This window comes from Eptatretus burgeri, chromosome 15 (assembly GCF_056783735.1).
Source record: "Eptatretus burgeri isolate ZD-2024b chromosome 15, Ebu_testis_v1, whole genome shotgun sequence".
Classification (NCBI taxonomy): Eukaryota; Metazoa; Chordata; class Myxini; order Myxiniformes; family Myxinidae; genus Eptatretus; species Eptatretus burgeri.
This window is the reverse complement of record NC_140975.1, coordinates 66,770,705-66,787,609: the sequence shown is the minus strand read 5'-3', so window position 1 is coordinate 66,787,609 and position 16,905 is coordinate 66,770,705. Positions and strand designations below refer to the sequence as shown.

Below are 16,905 nucleotides of genomic sequence, written 5' to 3'. Positions count from 1 at the left end.
GAGACGATGGGCCAAGCTGTGGCTTCAACTCCTTGGAAACTGTAGGCTTCTTCAAGGAAGGCATCCAGGATGGAATGAGAATGGATCTAATGGTCGATATACTTAAACCTAAGCTCTGACCAATATCTCCCTGACGTTCACCCTCATCCACACACCTTATCACATGCATTTTTATATCTATACTTTTCATTAACTTTTCCGGTAACTTACCTCTTTATAGTCATCAGACATTAATTATGATTAACTTAGCCCCCCATTCTCGGATGCTACATTGAATAAGAAGAAAATATGAAGTCGTTGCAGGCACTAAAAGGGGAGCCAAGTTAATTATAATTACATGGAAAATCGATATAACGCTAAGCGTTATAGCGCTTGTACTGATATAACGCTCATACACCTTGGACCCCAAAAAATACTACTATTTCATGTTTAAGGGCAAAAAAGTGAGAAAATAGAGACAAAGTTAGTCCAAAATAGCGCTAAGTGGCGAAAAAAATTCAAGCTGTCATCGCCCTGTGTTGAGTTGACATGTGGTGTGAAAATACTCACGAGCTGTCATCTTCTCGCACCTTTCCCGTATAAATGGCGAAGCTGAGATGAACAAAATCAATTCAATTCAAATCATCATGGCATCCGTATCTCCTGTAACTCACGTTCATGTTCCCTTCTAACACCATACAACACAGTACACAACGTAAGTACAGTACTGTACTGTACAAGATTAACTAATGTTCACGTGCTCTACCGCCCACATCCTTTCAGAAGAGTTGTCAACAACTTAAATCTAAGCTCCCGTTACATCTCCTGTACCAGTTCTTCGACACCTTCATCACCTACTAGCCGATAAATCTTCAAATTTATTAGTTTTGTTTGCTCTGTTCAGTTCAGCGCCGCCATGCCGACGCGGAAATGTTATTCCATAGAGGAGAAGCTTCACATAATTAAACGGATATTGAATGGTGAAACTCAAGCGACCATCAGCAAGGTTACAGGCATCGCCGGTTCAACTCTAAGAGGATGGTTGAAGGATGAAGAGAACATCAAGAGCTTCATCATCACTGTCAACTCCAATGAAGGGATGAAGAGGAAGAGGGTCAAGCTTGGGAGGGATCAGGAGTTGGACCAGGAACTATTCAATTGGTTCTGCAAGTCTAGAGAGCTTGACATACCCATCTCAGGCACCATCCTCCTTCATCAGGCCAAGAAGATCAACAAGGATCTTCACAAGGAAGAGAGAGATGAAGATGCTGACTACAGCTTAACCAGGGGGTGACTGCAACGCTGGCAGGGTCGACATGGGGTCCACATGAACCAATAACATGGAGAGGCCAAGTCTGCAGACCTTGAATCTGCCAAGAACTACCTCTCTGTCTTCAATGAACTAATTGAAGACAACAACTTCACAGAAGACCAAGTTTTCAATGCAGATGAAACTGGTCTGTACTACAAGACCCCTCCAGACAGAACTATGGACCTGGATGACAACCCATCAAGAATGACTGGACACAAGACGCCAAAGGACAAAGTCAGCCTCCTTCTCTGTGCCAACAGGTCAGGGTCTCTGAAGATGACCCCGTTGGTCATAGGGAAGTCACTAAACCCCAGGTGTCTACACCATGTCAACAGATCCCTCCTTCCCTGCATTTACACCAACACCAGGAAGGCTTGGATGACAGGAGCCTGTTTCAAGGACTGGTTCTTCCAGAGGTTCTGCCCTGCTTTGCGGAAGCACCTGAGAAAGCTTGGGCAAGAAGAGAAAGCTATCCTCCTCATTGACAACGCCCTATCTCATCCATCAGGAGACATCTTAAAGTCCAAGGATGGGAAGATCTTCGCTTCCTTTATGCCCAAGAACACCACCAGCAAGATCCAGCCTTTGGACCAGGGGGTCGTCAACTGTTTCAAGCTATTCTACAAAGATCAATTATGTGAAGCTATGGCCAGGGAGCAGAAAGAGATGACCGTCTTCCTCAAGGCCATGGACGTTAAGAAGACGTTGGAGTTTGCAGGGCCAGCCTGGGAGAAGGTCACCAAGGACACCATCATTAACTGCTGGAGGAAAGGCCTAGGTCCTCCCAAGTCTGATAATGAAGAAGACTTCAATGGGTTCTCCAAGGAGGAGGTGGACAGGTCTGCCATCACGGCCCTCAACCTCGCCCCTGGCACATCAGCTCTTGATGCTCTCCAGGCCTGGGTTGATCAAGAAGAAAGAGACCTGGCTGAAGAACTGCTCAGAGAAGAACAGCTGTCAACTGGAGAGGAAGAGGAAGAAGAACCCCCGAGAGGAGTCGGAAGAAGAAGAGGCACCAGTTGAACCTCTCCTCCAGCCTCTCCACTCCAAAGCTGAACAGTCTTTCCTTTATGGTCTTCATTGGTTGGAGTCCTTGGATGAGCAGGAATGCCCCAATCTTCGTTTGAAGATACACCAGGTTAAAATCCTTCTGGATGACACCCGAAGACTCTCAAGAGCATCCATGAAACCAACCAAGATTTTTGGCTCTGACTTGTATGTAATATAAAATATTTTTCACTGCATCAGTATAGCGCTGTATCATTTATAACGCCCTAGTCGCTTTGGACCCCACCGGTGAGCGTTGTATCGATTTTCCACTTTGACCAATGATATGAACACTTAACATGCTCCTTTTCAAACTTCCATTAAAATATGTTTATCCTGATATTGCATTAAATGTATGTGAGTCATTTCAAGCATCATCTCTTTGGAAGACTGGATGGTTTCCCCTTTTTTATGAGAATAATTTATTGACTCATATCAGTTATTTTTGGATTGGTATGTACAATTAATGTAAACTTTCAGTGCCCTCCATGGAACAGCGAAGTCAAATTTGTAATTACTAGTATGTGCCCGTAAAAAATTTTTTTTTTAAATAATAATAATAAATAAATAAACCACACAGGCCGTTTCTTCGCTCTCACGTGCCCGTACGTGCGTGACCCGGAAGTTCAATATTATTCGCAGTTACCATTATTCGCAATTTATTTTTAATACCCAATTATTCAATTAGCGCCAATGTATTTTATCTTTTCGTAATGTTGTGGCAAGGAAAAACAAAAAGAGAAGAGAGAGAAAAAATTTACTTCCTGTTCGGAGCATACCAGCACTCTGATGTACCCAAAATTTATACACCGTCTAATATGAAAACGATCATAACTTGGGCCATTGTGTTTGTCTATAAATGCGCATAAGAAATCGAGAAATTATTAGAATACATGAAGTCATCACTCCCCGGAAGCCCGTACGTTGTAACCCGTAATGGGGAACACGGCTGAGCTTCCCTTCCCCATTGGCCACGCCCACGCAACAACGTGTCTTCCCATTGGTTTGGCAAATAAATGGCCATAACTTGGGAAGCACTTGTCCGATTAATATCAAACTTTGAAAAGGCACATACTCAGGTCCCCAGCAATATACCTGGCAAGTTTCAATTAGATCGGACCATAGGTTGTCGAGAAACAGCGTTCACACACACACACACACACACACACACACACACACACACACACACACACACACACACACACACACACACACACACACACACACACACACACACACACACACACACACACACAGATTGGAACAGATTAACTTAAAGAGCAGGTTTTGGGTCACTGATGAGTTAGCGTAATTTGAAGGTTGTAATCACATTAATAATCGTTGGGCAATTGTTTTCTTACATTTGAAACTCAAAATATGCTAAAATTAACTTTGAAGTCAAAAATTTTGTCAGTGATCGAAAAACAGACCGGAATTTACCGAAGATCCTATGACGTCACGTTCTCAAAAAACTTCGTGAACATTTGGAAACAGCGTGTGAGCAATGGCGAGATGCGAATCAGAGAGTGATTTCAGCGGCGATGAAATTGAGTGTTTTCATTCCGATATTGCCGAGGACGAGTCAGAGGATGATGGGAATTTATACTATGGAGTTTCTGGCCCTGAGCCATATAAATTTGAGCCACTTGCAAGTGCCAGAAAATGGTCTATTTCGTGTACAGTTGACAGGACTGACTGCACGGCAGTTCACACTGACAGACCCCACCAGACAGATTGGTTTGTAGATTTTCATTTTCGTGTTCGATGCAACAAATAATGTAAAGTTTGATTCGTCTGTGACTTGATATAATAATTTTTAACCCTCTCGTCACTCAAGAGTCAGAAATAGAATGAATGAATGATGGACCCAAATATATTATACACCGTAGCCTTGACGTTGAAGTCTTTCTGACAGCTGAGCTTGACTCCAGCGAAAGTGAACAGTGAGAACAAACCCCAACTTTCAAGAGACTGTTGTGACATATAAATACCAAAACATGTTTAGCCTCATTGGGAAATATTCTACCAAATTTAGAAAAAAAAGTGGAAAATTGATCAATTTTTTACAATTGAAATGAAATAGCCCAATTTGCTGATGCTGTTAAAAAAGTAATTTAATGAACAATAAGTTGATTTGTTGAGAAATTTTTTCATGCTTGTTTTTTCAGAAACTTTATTTTTGTGTTTTTCCATGTACTCTTTAAGAATACATTTCAAGGTTTTTTGGTTCACGAAAAAATATTTTCACGAAAAATATGTGACCACTATATTCGTTATTGTTGTGTGTCTGTCTGTCTGTCTGTCTGTCCCGAGCATAGCTCCGTGGGTTTTGATCCGATCCTGATAAAATTTTGGTAGGAGGTTTATATCATGATGTAGTTGTGTTTTTCTGAAAATGGGTGTGGTGCGCCCATTATGGACGGAGCCACGCCCAAAAAACGTGTTTTTAGGGGGTAGCCGATTTCAATTTGCATCTTCTCCGAGGGGGTTGTCGAATCTAACAGGGGTTTCGGTATTTGGTTAGCCCAATGGCACCTGCATAGCCCCACGGAGCTCGATTTTTCATTTTCGTCCCAAGGTCAAGGTCACAAGGCCACCAACTGAAAAAATTGCGAATTTTGACGTAAAAATTTTCTTCTCTGAGGGGTTTGTCGAATCTGGCTGTGGCTTCGGTATTTGGTTAGCCCAATGGCACCTGCATAGCCCCACGGAGCTCGATTTTTCATTTTCGTTCAAGGTCACAAGGTCACAAACTTAGAAAATTTTGAATTTTGACATAAAAATCATACGACCGCCCAAACTTTGAGAGCTGGGATGACAATATTTTTTATGCATAATCTTGAGGTCATTCCCCACCTAAAGTCTTGAAACCATTTTGCTCTATCTCAAACACCTTGCCCGTGGCACCCCCTTCAAGTTTGTTTTTACGCTGATTTCATCAAAGTATGGATAATCCGATGAGTGCGAAATGCCATCTAGCCTATATGACGTTATATTGTTCCTGGAATATTCCAGAGGAAGTTTTGCACCGAAGGTCATAATCCTTGATCTTTGACCTTTAAAGGTCACAAAGGTCAAATTTTCAAAGTTGTGGGAATCGAACCGGGTTTTCGACCTTCGACGAACTAACTCCAATAAGCTATAGCACATATCCTGTTTCCATATTTTAATGTCCAAAACATTGTTTTGTGACCTTTAAAGGTTATGAAATGGTCAAATTTTGAAAGTTGTTGAACGAAACCGGGTTTTCGACATTTTGCAGCTAATAACCTGTCACTCGTACCACATCATGTTGATCATTTTTATAACTTGGTCAAACATTATCACATTGTCTCATCCTTGACTTCTGAAACAATCTACATCGTCAAATACTGCTCCTGAACCATTGTCGTCTTCAGACTTGTCTCACTTAAACTCAACAATTGATTCTGTGACAGAGCAGTATCTAGAGAACTTTTCAACCAACAACTCATATTCACAGAGTGGTGATCAGATGTGTTTATGCCTTCGTAATCCTCGGCTGTGAAATGGTCACCACAAATGACAAGTCTATCCAAAGGGTCCTCTTTACCTGTTTTCTTTGGGGCAAAATTCGCCCGTTTGGTTTGTACAAATCTTATCCACTTCCGGCGAATGTTTGATTCCTTGGGGAATCGGTGGGAGCGATTACCCGTTTTCCAGCCATTTTCACAAAACATGACACATGTACGAGGCATGATGTACAAATGTCCAAATAACTTTGTTCTCCAATAATTCAAAATAAAAAAGGATAATATAGACAATTGCAAGCTCAAAAAAGTGAAAGAACGGCCCACTGAACTGGACACTTCTTCAATGAGCGAGTGAGCGTCCGCTTTGTTTTGGAGAACGTGACGTCAACATCCATATATGGCACGCGGCTGTTTTTTTTTCAACAGCCTCGAGAAATAACAACTTTATAGTTAAATTTCATTCATTTTCCCAATAGTTAGGCAACCACAATAGTTTGCATCGAACTATTTAATGCACATATAATCATCTTGATAAATTTTCAGAACATGTTTGGCGACCCGCAACCTGCTCTTTAAAGTAAATTAAAGTCGTATAATTGTGAGTATTTGGTTGCATATCCCTGCATGCAATAACTGCATCGAGCCTGTGATCCACTGACATCACCACACTCTTGGTATCTTCCTTTGAGATGCTTTTCCAAGCCTTTACTGCAGCAATTTCCAGCTGGTGTTTGTTTTGGGGGTTTCCTGACTTTCGGCGATCTCTGGTGGGAGAGGAATATTAGCAATGGGCGCTGTATATTGGAGTACAATGTCCTTTTGATGGGGAAGTAACACCAGCCCATACACAAAGCGGGACCTTATGCAGTTTGATTGTGTACGTTAAAGATCTTATGGTATTCCTAGAAAAAGGAAAGCCAATGTGTGTAAGTTTACTGGCTCAGTTCCCTGCCCGGTGTGTAAATAATATATGCAAATTTGTGATTTAAAAAAAAAATGGATGTGGACGTTGCCTTAATCCTGTAGTAAGAATGTTTGAAAGTTGCACATGGTTTTGGATGGACCTCTGGAAGCTTGCACATGTTGCTGCATTTGAGTTTGGGGAGTAACTGCTGAAATATATCTGTCCGGGTTTTCCTCGACATCTTTTTTATTTGTTCCTTTCACATTTCTTTCTTTCTTTTTATATTCTTTATTTATTTATTTGCCTGTTTTTGCTTCTTTTGTTTTCTTCACAGTTCTCTTTATTCATTCTAATTCTTGCTTTTTCTTCTCTTTCATCTCTTTTCTTCGCTATTCCTCTCTTTCTTTATCTATCTCTCTCAGGAGAAGTGAATTATTGCAGAAAATTTAATGGAGGTTCCCTTGGCTGCACCTGGATGTGTTTGAGGGTAGTGGAGTAGCGGCTAAAACCTGAATCCTACCGAGGTTCCTCCTGATGACTCCATCTTTGCTCTTTACTTCTTTGGGTTCCTTCTTAGTTTTTCGTCTCACCATGTATATACTGTATGTATGTATGTATGTATGTATGTATGTATATGTATCATATATATATATATATATATATATCTTTTTATTTTTAAAGGCTCTTCTGGCTAAACAGATGCATAGGCTCCGCATATTGGGCTTGAGCAAAGCCCAGCTAAAGCCCACTACATCTCCATAGGATTCCTTCCCTCATTGCATGCATGCTCTGGATGAGATTCTGTACGATTTGCCAGATTCATAGCCAAAGCACTGCTAAACTACAGGTCATGTTCTGATTCTTACTGCAATTTGTGTTCCACGGTGTTCAAAATATTGTTGCGAATTCGCGCCCTGTCGGCGTGCGAACGACCGCGTTTACCCAATAGCGGCCGCCTCGCCCACCGAACGTGCAATTCAGTCGTGACTTTCCGGATCAACGCCGAAAACGGGTCACGGGTGTGTTTTCCAAGCACACCACAACCTTGTCCGCACTCTACCCCCGCTTCAGGGTCCAATCGTCGAATAATTGATTTTACCTAATTATTCGCGCGGGTAGACTACCGAGAGATTGTACCTCAATGAAGCCTGCTTGGACACGAGCCGCCTAGGCAGCTCGCTCCGTTTTGGGATAACTGAGTGGGGTATTATCGCTAGGCCTCGTTGGACGTGATTATTTATTGGGTGTCTAAACCCACTGCCAATCCTTTACGTGATGCAGGATGGAGAGTCAATAAAAAGAAGGAGATGAACCAAAGCGGGAACAATTTAACAAACACATTTAATACACACTCAGACAAGCACAGAAGGCACGTATTCAATCACAATAATAATACAAGGCAAGTAAATGAAAGGCACGTATACACAATCACAGTAATAACAATAAAACAGAAGAGATATTCCGACTAAAGACCGACACACGGCAACACTTCAAACAATACTACTTCGTCAGACAGGCGCCACCCACAGACATTCACACAAAAACCCTAAGGAAAAAGAAAGTTGCGACTTCCCTGAATGCATCTTCCAGCATTGTGTTCTCGACCTCGAATCCGAGCCTCCCCCGATGCGGTCTGCGGCTCGCACCTCGCGCCTGCACGTGTAGCCGCTCAACGCCACGAACAGGGCTTCTGGCACTATCTCAGCGCGGATTATGGGGGAGGGGAATTGTTGATGCTCGAGGTCAATGAGGGGGAATAGTGGATGCTCCGTCCCGCTGGCGTGGCCTCGGGACAGCGGGCTGATCACCTTGGCACCTGACAGAAGGCTCGTTCTCCTCCGAGGCAGACGGCAACAGGGCCCAGGACGATGATGCGCCGACTCGACTCTCTCCACTTCCCCGACTTGACTCGTAGACGAACTCTGACTTGACTCGACCCGTCTCCCGACTCTGCCCCACCGACACTGCCAGACTGACTTCAGCTCCGTTTGGTTCTCCGACCCCTTCAGACTCCGCAAGCTCCGTTCCTACTCTTCCCCGTCTCACTGCTTCCAGGTTGCCACGAGCTCCGTTCCGACTCTTCCCCTTTCCACCGACTTGACTTCTTCCAAACCGCCTGTGTGCGTCCTTTTATACCCTGAAGGAGGGGCGGGTATGGTAATTTTCGGATCAAAATGACCTCTGGGGCGGAGCCACACTCGCCCATTGGATGGAGAAAAAGGGGGCGTGAACCTCCCTTGATCCGAATTTCTGGGAAAAATCGCTATTCTCCCGTAAAGTAAGGTGCCGGCGGTTAGAAGTCCGCCGCGATTCTTGGCTGATGTTGGGCGTGAAGAGGAATGTGAAGGCGGTTAGAAGTCCGCTGCGATGCTGGGTCGTTGTTTGGGCATCGTTGGAGAATGGCGGGCGAGGCGATGTTTGCGAGGTTGGGTTTGTGGGGGTGAAGGTAGTGGCGGTCTGGTGGAGTTGTTTGGGGGCGTTGGGGGTGGTGGCGATTTGGTGGTGGAGTGGTGTTTGGTCCAAAATAACGACAGCAAAAGAAAAACGGCGAACTGAAGATCGCAGCCCGAATAAATCACACATAGTCCTTCTATACAACGGGTTTGGGCTAACTACACATGGATTAAAGATATATCTCACCTGAGGACTCTTTATGGTGTAATGTGAATTTCCACAACCGTAACAATATGTAGTTAAATTGAAATTCAGTAGTTCCTTGATCATAGACCAACATCTCTGGGCATACAGACAGACAAAGTGAACCAACTGCTTAACCCCACTTTGCGTCACGCATGCGGGCATACGATACGAATACAGAAATTCAAATTTTCCTAACAATGTATCATGTACAAGCATCGAGTTTTTCCTCTTCATTGCATTGCATTGTGTTACATTGCGGAATAGTCATGACCATGCTTCGTGATTTGAAACCAAACACGAGCTGTTAATCTCATCCGATTCAACTTACTAATGGCATATCATCTCTCCCCAATTGAACAGTATTTTCATCTGAACACTCATTCGGACCAGAAAGGCTGTTGATTATATTGTTGCTTTCTTCAAACATTATAAAACGTGTTAAAGAGTGCTGGTTAATTATGTGAGCATGATTATTAGAAGGTCTTCCATTCCTTTTTGTGCAGTATTTGTTGGTTTGCATCATTATCATACCTGAGGGTGCAATGTTAAAGATTAAGTGCCATTGTACAGGGTGGGCTGAAAGTTACTTTATCCCGCTCCCAAGCAAATAATTCATTCTTAAACTCCTTTAATATACTGAGGTTTTGTTGTGCTGTAATTACAATAATTAATCAGTCATTGTGCTATCGTTTTGGTGATTAAAAGGGTTTAAGAACGAATGCTTTACTGGGGAGGGGTAAAGTGACTTTCAGGCCACCTTTACGATTCGGGAAGTAGATGAAAATTTGTCCAAGGAACGAGCATGTACAGGTGTAATCTCGAGACACACCTTCGGTTCTTTACTGTACAGCGAATGAAAACAGACTGGACCCTGGCTTATCATCCCGTCCAACAGATGACACACTCAGTGATGCACCAAGGTAGCAGGTGTATATTCAAGTTGGGAATCAAACCCAGACTAGATGGCTCAAACCCATCTTCACCTCCGCCACCAAATGTGGATGGCGGTTACGTTTTCACCCCTGTCTGTCTGTCTGTCTGTGAGCAGGATATCTCAAAACGTTATAGACGTATTCGGACAAAACTTGGTGGACAGGTTGGGTGTGCAGCAATGGGAAATTGATTAGATTTTGGTGAATAACCAAATCCAAATCCAGATATGAGAATTATTTCAGTGATTCTTCACCATTGAGGGATGGGGCCACAAACTATGTATAGCGTGACATCTCAACAAGTTGTAGCCGAGTTTTTGGTGGATGAGTTCGGTAGGTGACAAGAACAACCCGATTCGATTTTGCTTCAGATCAACAGATCCGGCCTGTCAGTGCATACAAAACTGGTTAGCCTGGTGGAGGTATTCACTCTACCGAGTGCCATTCTACTGGCAGAGCTACTCACTCTACCGAGTGCCGCTCCACTGGCGGAGCTATTCACTCTACCGAGTGCTATTCTACTGGCGGAGCTATTCACTCTACCGAGTGCCATTCTACTGGCAGAGCTACTCGCTCTACCGAGTGCCGCTCCACTGGCGGAGCTATTTACTCTACCGAGTGCTATTCTACTGGCGGAGCTATTCACTCTACCGATTGCCATTCTACTGGCAGAGCTATTCACTCTACCGAGTGCCATTCTACTGGCGGAGCTATTCACTCTACCGAGTGCTATTCTACTGGCGGAGCTATTCACTCTACCGAGTGCCATTCTACTGGCAGAGCTATTCACTCTACCGAGTGCTATTCTACTGGCGGAGCTATTCACTCTGCCGAGTGCCGCTCTACTGGCAGAGCTATGCACTCTACCGAGTGCTATTCTACTGGCGGAGCTATTCACTCTACCGAGTGCCATTCTACTGGCAGGGCTACTCACTCTACCGAGTGCCGCTCCACTGGCGGAGCTATTTACTCTACCGAGTGCTATTCTACTGGCGGAGCTATTCACTCTACCGATTGCCATTCTACTGGCAGAGCTATTCACTCTACCGAGTGCCATTCTACTGGCGGAGCTATTCACTCTACCGAGTGCTATTCTACTGGCGGAGCTATTCACTCTACCGAGTGCCATTCTACTGGCAGAGCTATTCACTCTACCGAGTGCTATTCTACTGGCGGAGCTATTCACTCTACCGAGTGCCATTCTACTGGCAGAGCTATTCACTCTACCGAGTGCCATTCTACTGGCGGAGCTATTCACTCTGCCGAGGGCCGCTCTACTGGCAGAGCTATGCACTCTACCGAGTGCCGTTCTAGTTTAAGCTGCAATTTGCATTGTGTTTCATGGTGACCATAGATATTATGATTCAGTATTTATAATTGTGAAGAATTTTGAAAGCACGACCCAACTCTTTTTAATCATTTTTGGTTTGTTCACGAAACATCGTCATCCAGGATTTCTGTTTGCATCAGCTTGTGAACACCTCAAGTAGATGCTTTTGGGTGGTGGTCCATGATAATACCCTGTGGAGATTTCTTCCTTGTCCTCTTTGCGAGGATAGCTATCTATTTTGTGCATTCGAAGAAAAAAAAACACACACAAGTACCAAATTGAAATTCCAAATGTAAAATGTGACGGTGAAATGTCATAAATTACCGAGTTATTCATAAATTTGTTCAGCAACTGAATTTTCACGTGTATTACAAAATATCCGAACTCCTATCGACTAACTGAATGTCACAGCACAAAAAGTCAGAAGTAGTCTTACTAATCCACTTGGAAATAAAATGCTTATTGCAGTATAATGATCGGAATTTATGTCCAAACCCCCACAACCCCCACCGAGTATGCACAGAATCACCTCCTCTCTTGTCCCCTGAGCACAGGCATATACGCCTCCTCCCACTCCCTTTAGCAAGTCTTAAGATAAATTGTAATTGTAGATTCCCCCTCTTAAATTGTGGTTGAGCATCTATTATGTCACAACAGTACCTACAGTTTATGCTTGAAAAGTGGTTGCACAACTTTTCCTTCTGGGGAAAAAATATCCATCTCAAGGCAATTCACAAAACATCATCTTGCTAATCTCAAGGCTGAACTCTCCAAGCAGTCTCCTTCCTCAAAGTCCTGTTGGCACCTTGTCAAGTCTGTCTATGGCTCCCCTCCATCCCTTCCCTCCTCTCAAAGGGCCTGACCACAAAATCTCCTTGACAAAACACAGACCATCTCAACTCAACGTTTGCCTCCAAATTTTATGCACTTAAGCCATTCCGCTCTGTCCGCATATTACCCCTTCATACCAACGACATAATGGACCGTGCGTCTTTCTCTTCCAGGACAGCTGAGAAAGATCTATCCGACCTTGACATGGTGGCATGCCTGTGCCTATGTTCTCAAATACTGTTCTTTCATAAATCCCACTCCACTCCACTCATCCTGCTTTGTGTTAAACTTGGTGGTGCACCACCATCTCATGTCATCCCCCCCTCCATACTGGCCATATTTTCTCCTCGCATTAACCCCACCCAATGCAACCATCTTCCCTGCGGTTATCTGTGCTTTCTGTCCTCTTTTCCTGTTTTTTCATTCCCTTGTTTGTTGTGTCCCACTGTCAGATCATTGCCGTTTTCCCCTCAATCACATCGCTCTTCTCGGTTGTGTTTGTGTCACAACCTCGGTTGTGTTTCAAAATGTGTTCGTATTGTGGAATAAAACCATTGGCGTAACTTGTACAGTATTTGCAGGATGCTGTTAATTTTGACAAATGACATGATTCTTATCTATTATGCCAAGTATGTGGCTGGTTTGCAGGTATATGTTCAGGTGTTTACTCACTGAACGAGGTTTGAAGCTTAATCCCAACACTAAAATGCACAAGATGGACACGATAATCAAAAGATACAAGCCGGTAGGCGATATGGGTGGTCGCTATATAATTGCATACTAGTCATACAGTTTTTGACGAATCGGGCTGAAATTTTTTGACAAAGAGGTTGATTATAGTGCGCATAAAAGCGCGGAAGTCGATATTTGAAAAAAAAAAATTTTTTCGGATTTTTTCAAAAATTTCAAAGTCCTGTTACTCGGCAACGATGGCATCCATAGCAACGGTGCTCAAAAGCATACAAGAGCTGTTCCACAGTAATATGCTACATTTAAGGGTCTTATCTTCAGGAGCTATCACAGAATTCCTAAAGTATCCATAGAATACCACTAACATGTTTTTAGGTGTATATAAATGTAGATATATATACTATTTATAGCAAAACCGCTATTGTCCTAAAATTAAAGCTTGAAGATAAAATTTTATTCACTGTGATGGAAATAAATCTTTGTCTTAAGTGTTATATTAAAAACTAAATAGATTTACCAAGAGTTTTTAATGAACACATACGTTTTTGATTGAGACTGGTTTAGATTATATGTGTAAAAAGATGATATCCCACATCCTGAATTTGCCAAAAATATACTTTAATGTAAATGCTGGGGGGTTGAAAACAGAGTAACAATCATTATGCTATCAGTCAATTCATCATGAAAGAAACAAAATGCTCAAGCTGCATAAACTTTAAAAATACAGTCTTGTTATTTTTGTGATAACATAACTTAACCGAAATGACAAATGTGTAACAAAGGATAACATTAGTGGTAAGTCCATATCGCCGTAAAAGCTGTATAAAAATCTGGCTTTCCGATTGCGGACCAAAGTCACGTTTGTTACAGAAGGCTTTGAGCCATTTCTGTTAATGAAGACAGAACACCCCATCAATAAATTGTGCTGGGTTAGATTATCTTCTTGCTGTTGGATTCCAGTAGTGGAGGGGTCAATCTTTTATTTCCCCTCATTTGCAAGATAAACTGAACACACTTAATGTGGACTATGTATGTAACACAATGGTTACCCATTACTGTGGAAAGGCTCACAACTAGATCCTGGTATGAACCTACCAGTTAAGTTTCATCAAAATCGGTTGACTCCTCTGGCCTCCAGAGCTGTCCATTACATACAAACAAACAAACAGACGGACATACAGACAGACGGAAAACCTGAGACTAAGGGTAGTCTAGCGACCACCCAATATTCACACCTGTAGCTTGTACAGTGACCGGGCGTTTACCTTAATGTAAAGCGAGTGTTGGTCTTCCCACTGATAAAATAGGACGAAGAAATGTTCAACAATGGCGGTGCACATGGACGGAATGGTGTTATTGATATTGCACAACAATCTAGTAACACTGTAATGATTAATAAAACAGAACAAGCCGGTAGGCGACATGGGTGGTCGCTACATAATTGCATACTAGTCATACAGTTTTTGATGGATCGGGCTGAAAATTTTTGACAAAGAGGTTGATAATAGTGTGCATAAAAGCCTGGTAGCCGATTTTTTTTTTATTTTCGAAAAAATAAATTTTTTAGGATTTTTCAAAAATTTCAAAGTCCCGTTGCTAGGCAATGGTGGCGTCCATAGCAACGGTGCTCAAAAGCATACAACTCGATCCTAGTCTGAACCGACCTGTCAAGTTTCATCAAAATCGGTTGATTCCTCTGTCCTCCAGAGCTCTCCATTACATACAAACATACAGACAAGCCGTTAGGCGACATGGGTGGTCGCGACATAATTGCATTCTTCGAACGCTTTATCCAACCAGTATGAAAGTGTTTGAGGGTCATTTAGGGCTAAATTGTATGGGGTAAAAAAATTGATGATGTCATCAGTCACGTGGTTCGGCAGCCATATTTTGTTTTTTTAACCTTCAAAAATCTTCTTCGAAATGGCTCAACAGATCGAGGTATGAACTGAAACTTTACAGATATGATTGCCGATCCATGAGAAACAAAAAGTTCTCCACCTATGATGTCATTGGTCACATGGTTTGGCAGCTATGACTTTTTGAAGAATAAACCTTTAAAAACCTCCTTCTCCAGAACGGCTTGACAGATCAAGGGGAAATTTCATCCACATGTTCCCCAAGCCTTGGCGATACCAGGATGTTCTAAAATAATGCATAGGTCACATGATCTGGCAGCCATATTGGATTGAATGAAAATCTTTTTTTTTTAAATTATCTCTTGAACCACTTCATCAATCGACATGAAACATCACAAGTATGACCTAGTCACCATGGGGAATATATGTTTTAAATTTCAACCTGATTGGACGCATGGTCTGGCAGCCAGAGTTATTTAATATTTTGAATCTCGGTTCAGGAATTTAAATCAAACTTGGTACAAATTTGTATGATGATGTAATCATTTGGGTGGAGGCTTATTTTGCGATGTTGCAACGTCGAAGAGTGTTCTAGTTTTTAATGTGATTTCTCACTTTCTCCTTTTTCCACCTCACCCGAACCAACAGCAACAAGGGCATCCAGCACATGTACAGCATGAAGTGCAAGAACCTCGTTCCATTCTATGACCTCTTACTGGAAATGCTGGATGCACACACTCTGCAGGAGGACTCATGGACACAATCACAGGGAATGGAGAATGCTCAGAAAAGTCCACCAACCAAGCGGCCCAGAAACATGCCACCACCCGTTACCTGCAATCCATTTGGGGAGGCCCAGGCAGAGTAACTTGCTCAAAAGACTTTTTTCCAGCCGATCTATATTTTTCCTCGTTTTTTCCTTTTTAAAAAATTTTATGTGATAGGCCTCTCATGACAATTTGTCAGAGATGTAAAAATTAAAGTTTTGTTTTTGTATATAGAAATCCAGGCTCGTGGAAGAGCGAAATGACAAAGGGTATCGAGTTCACAGACAGACAGAGCATCAGAGGGAAACAGGTAGATAAAAGGGGGTCAGCAGACAGGTAGAGAGATGGAAGAGATTGGAGAGCAACAGTGGAGGGGCATGGGGGAAGGGTTTACAAAGAAGACAAAAATGGTCACGGTAGTGTTGGCAGAGGAAATGAGCAGCAGAGGAGGGGGAATCATGGTGCTGGTGAGGAGCAAAACAGAGCAGGAAGAGCAGCAAAGGGATAGAGTTATCTACTCTGAAATAAGATCAAGCACACAAATACAAACCTTGGCCTTGCATCCTGATTATTGCAGGCTTGAAGGAATTGGAGACTGAAGCAATATTGTGGCATATGTTTTCTAGGCAGTGAGTTCAGCTTAAGGTGTGAAAGATCGGACGAAATGGGACAGAAGAACGAGATATTAAAAGAAAAATGGGCAGATTCGAAATGCAGCCATGGAGAAACCAGCAAGATAATGTACAAAAAATGTGGAGCAGCATTGCAACCACAGGTGGATACAATCTTTAACACCACACACACACACACACACACACACACACACACACACACACACACACACACACACACACACACACACACACACACACACACACACACACACACACACACACACACACACTCCTGTTCTCTCTTTCTCTCACAACCATGGGCAGTCACAGTAATAAAACCAGGTACACAGAATAGACTTTGATTCAAGTTGAACGAAGCTGTGGAACCGATCTGTGCTGCCCTGACAGTTTAGAGTCATCTCTTTCTTTGCGCTGGTTTGGTAGTTATTTTAAAACATATATATATATATATATATATATATATATATATATATATATATATATATATA

The 16,905-nt window shown here is 42.6% G+C and overlaps 1 protein-coding gene across 5 annotated transcripts in view; it reads left to right on the top strand.

Moving 5' to 3' along the window:
• Window positions 1-16,673, top strand: part of LOC147012389 (estrogen receptor beta-like) — a 163,682-nt gene extending 147,009 nt beyond the window's left edge. For all 5 annotated transcript variants that reach the window (XM_085856502.1, XM_085856501.1, XM_085856497.1 and 2 more), the window contains one exon: window positions 15,664-16,673. In XM_085856502.1, the coding sequence (XP_085712628.1) occupies window positions 15,664-15,883 (220 nt within the window). In that variant the 3' untranslated portion in view covers window positions 15,884-16,673. The remainder of the gene's footprint in view (window positions 1-15,663) is intronic.
• The last annotated feature ends 232 nt before the right edge of the window (window positions 16,674-16,905 follow it).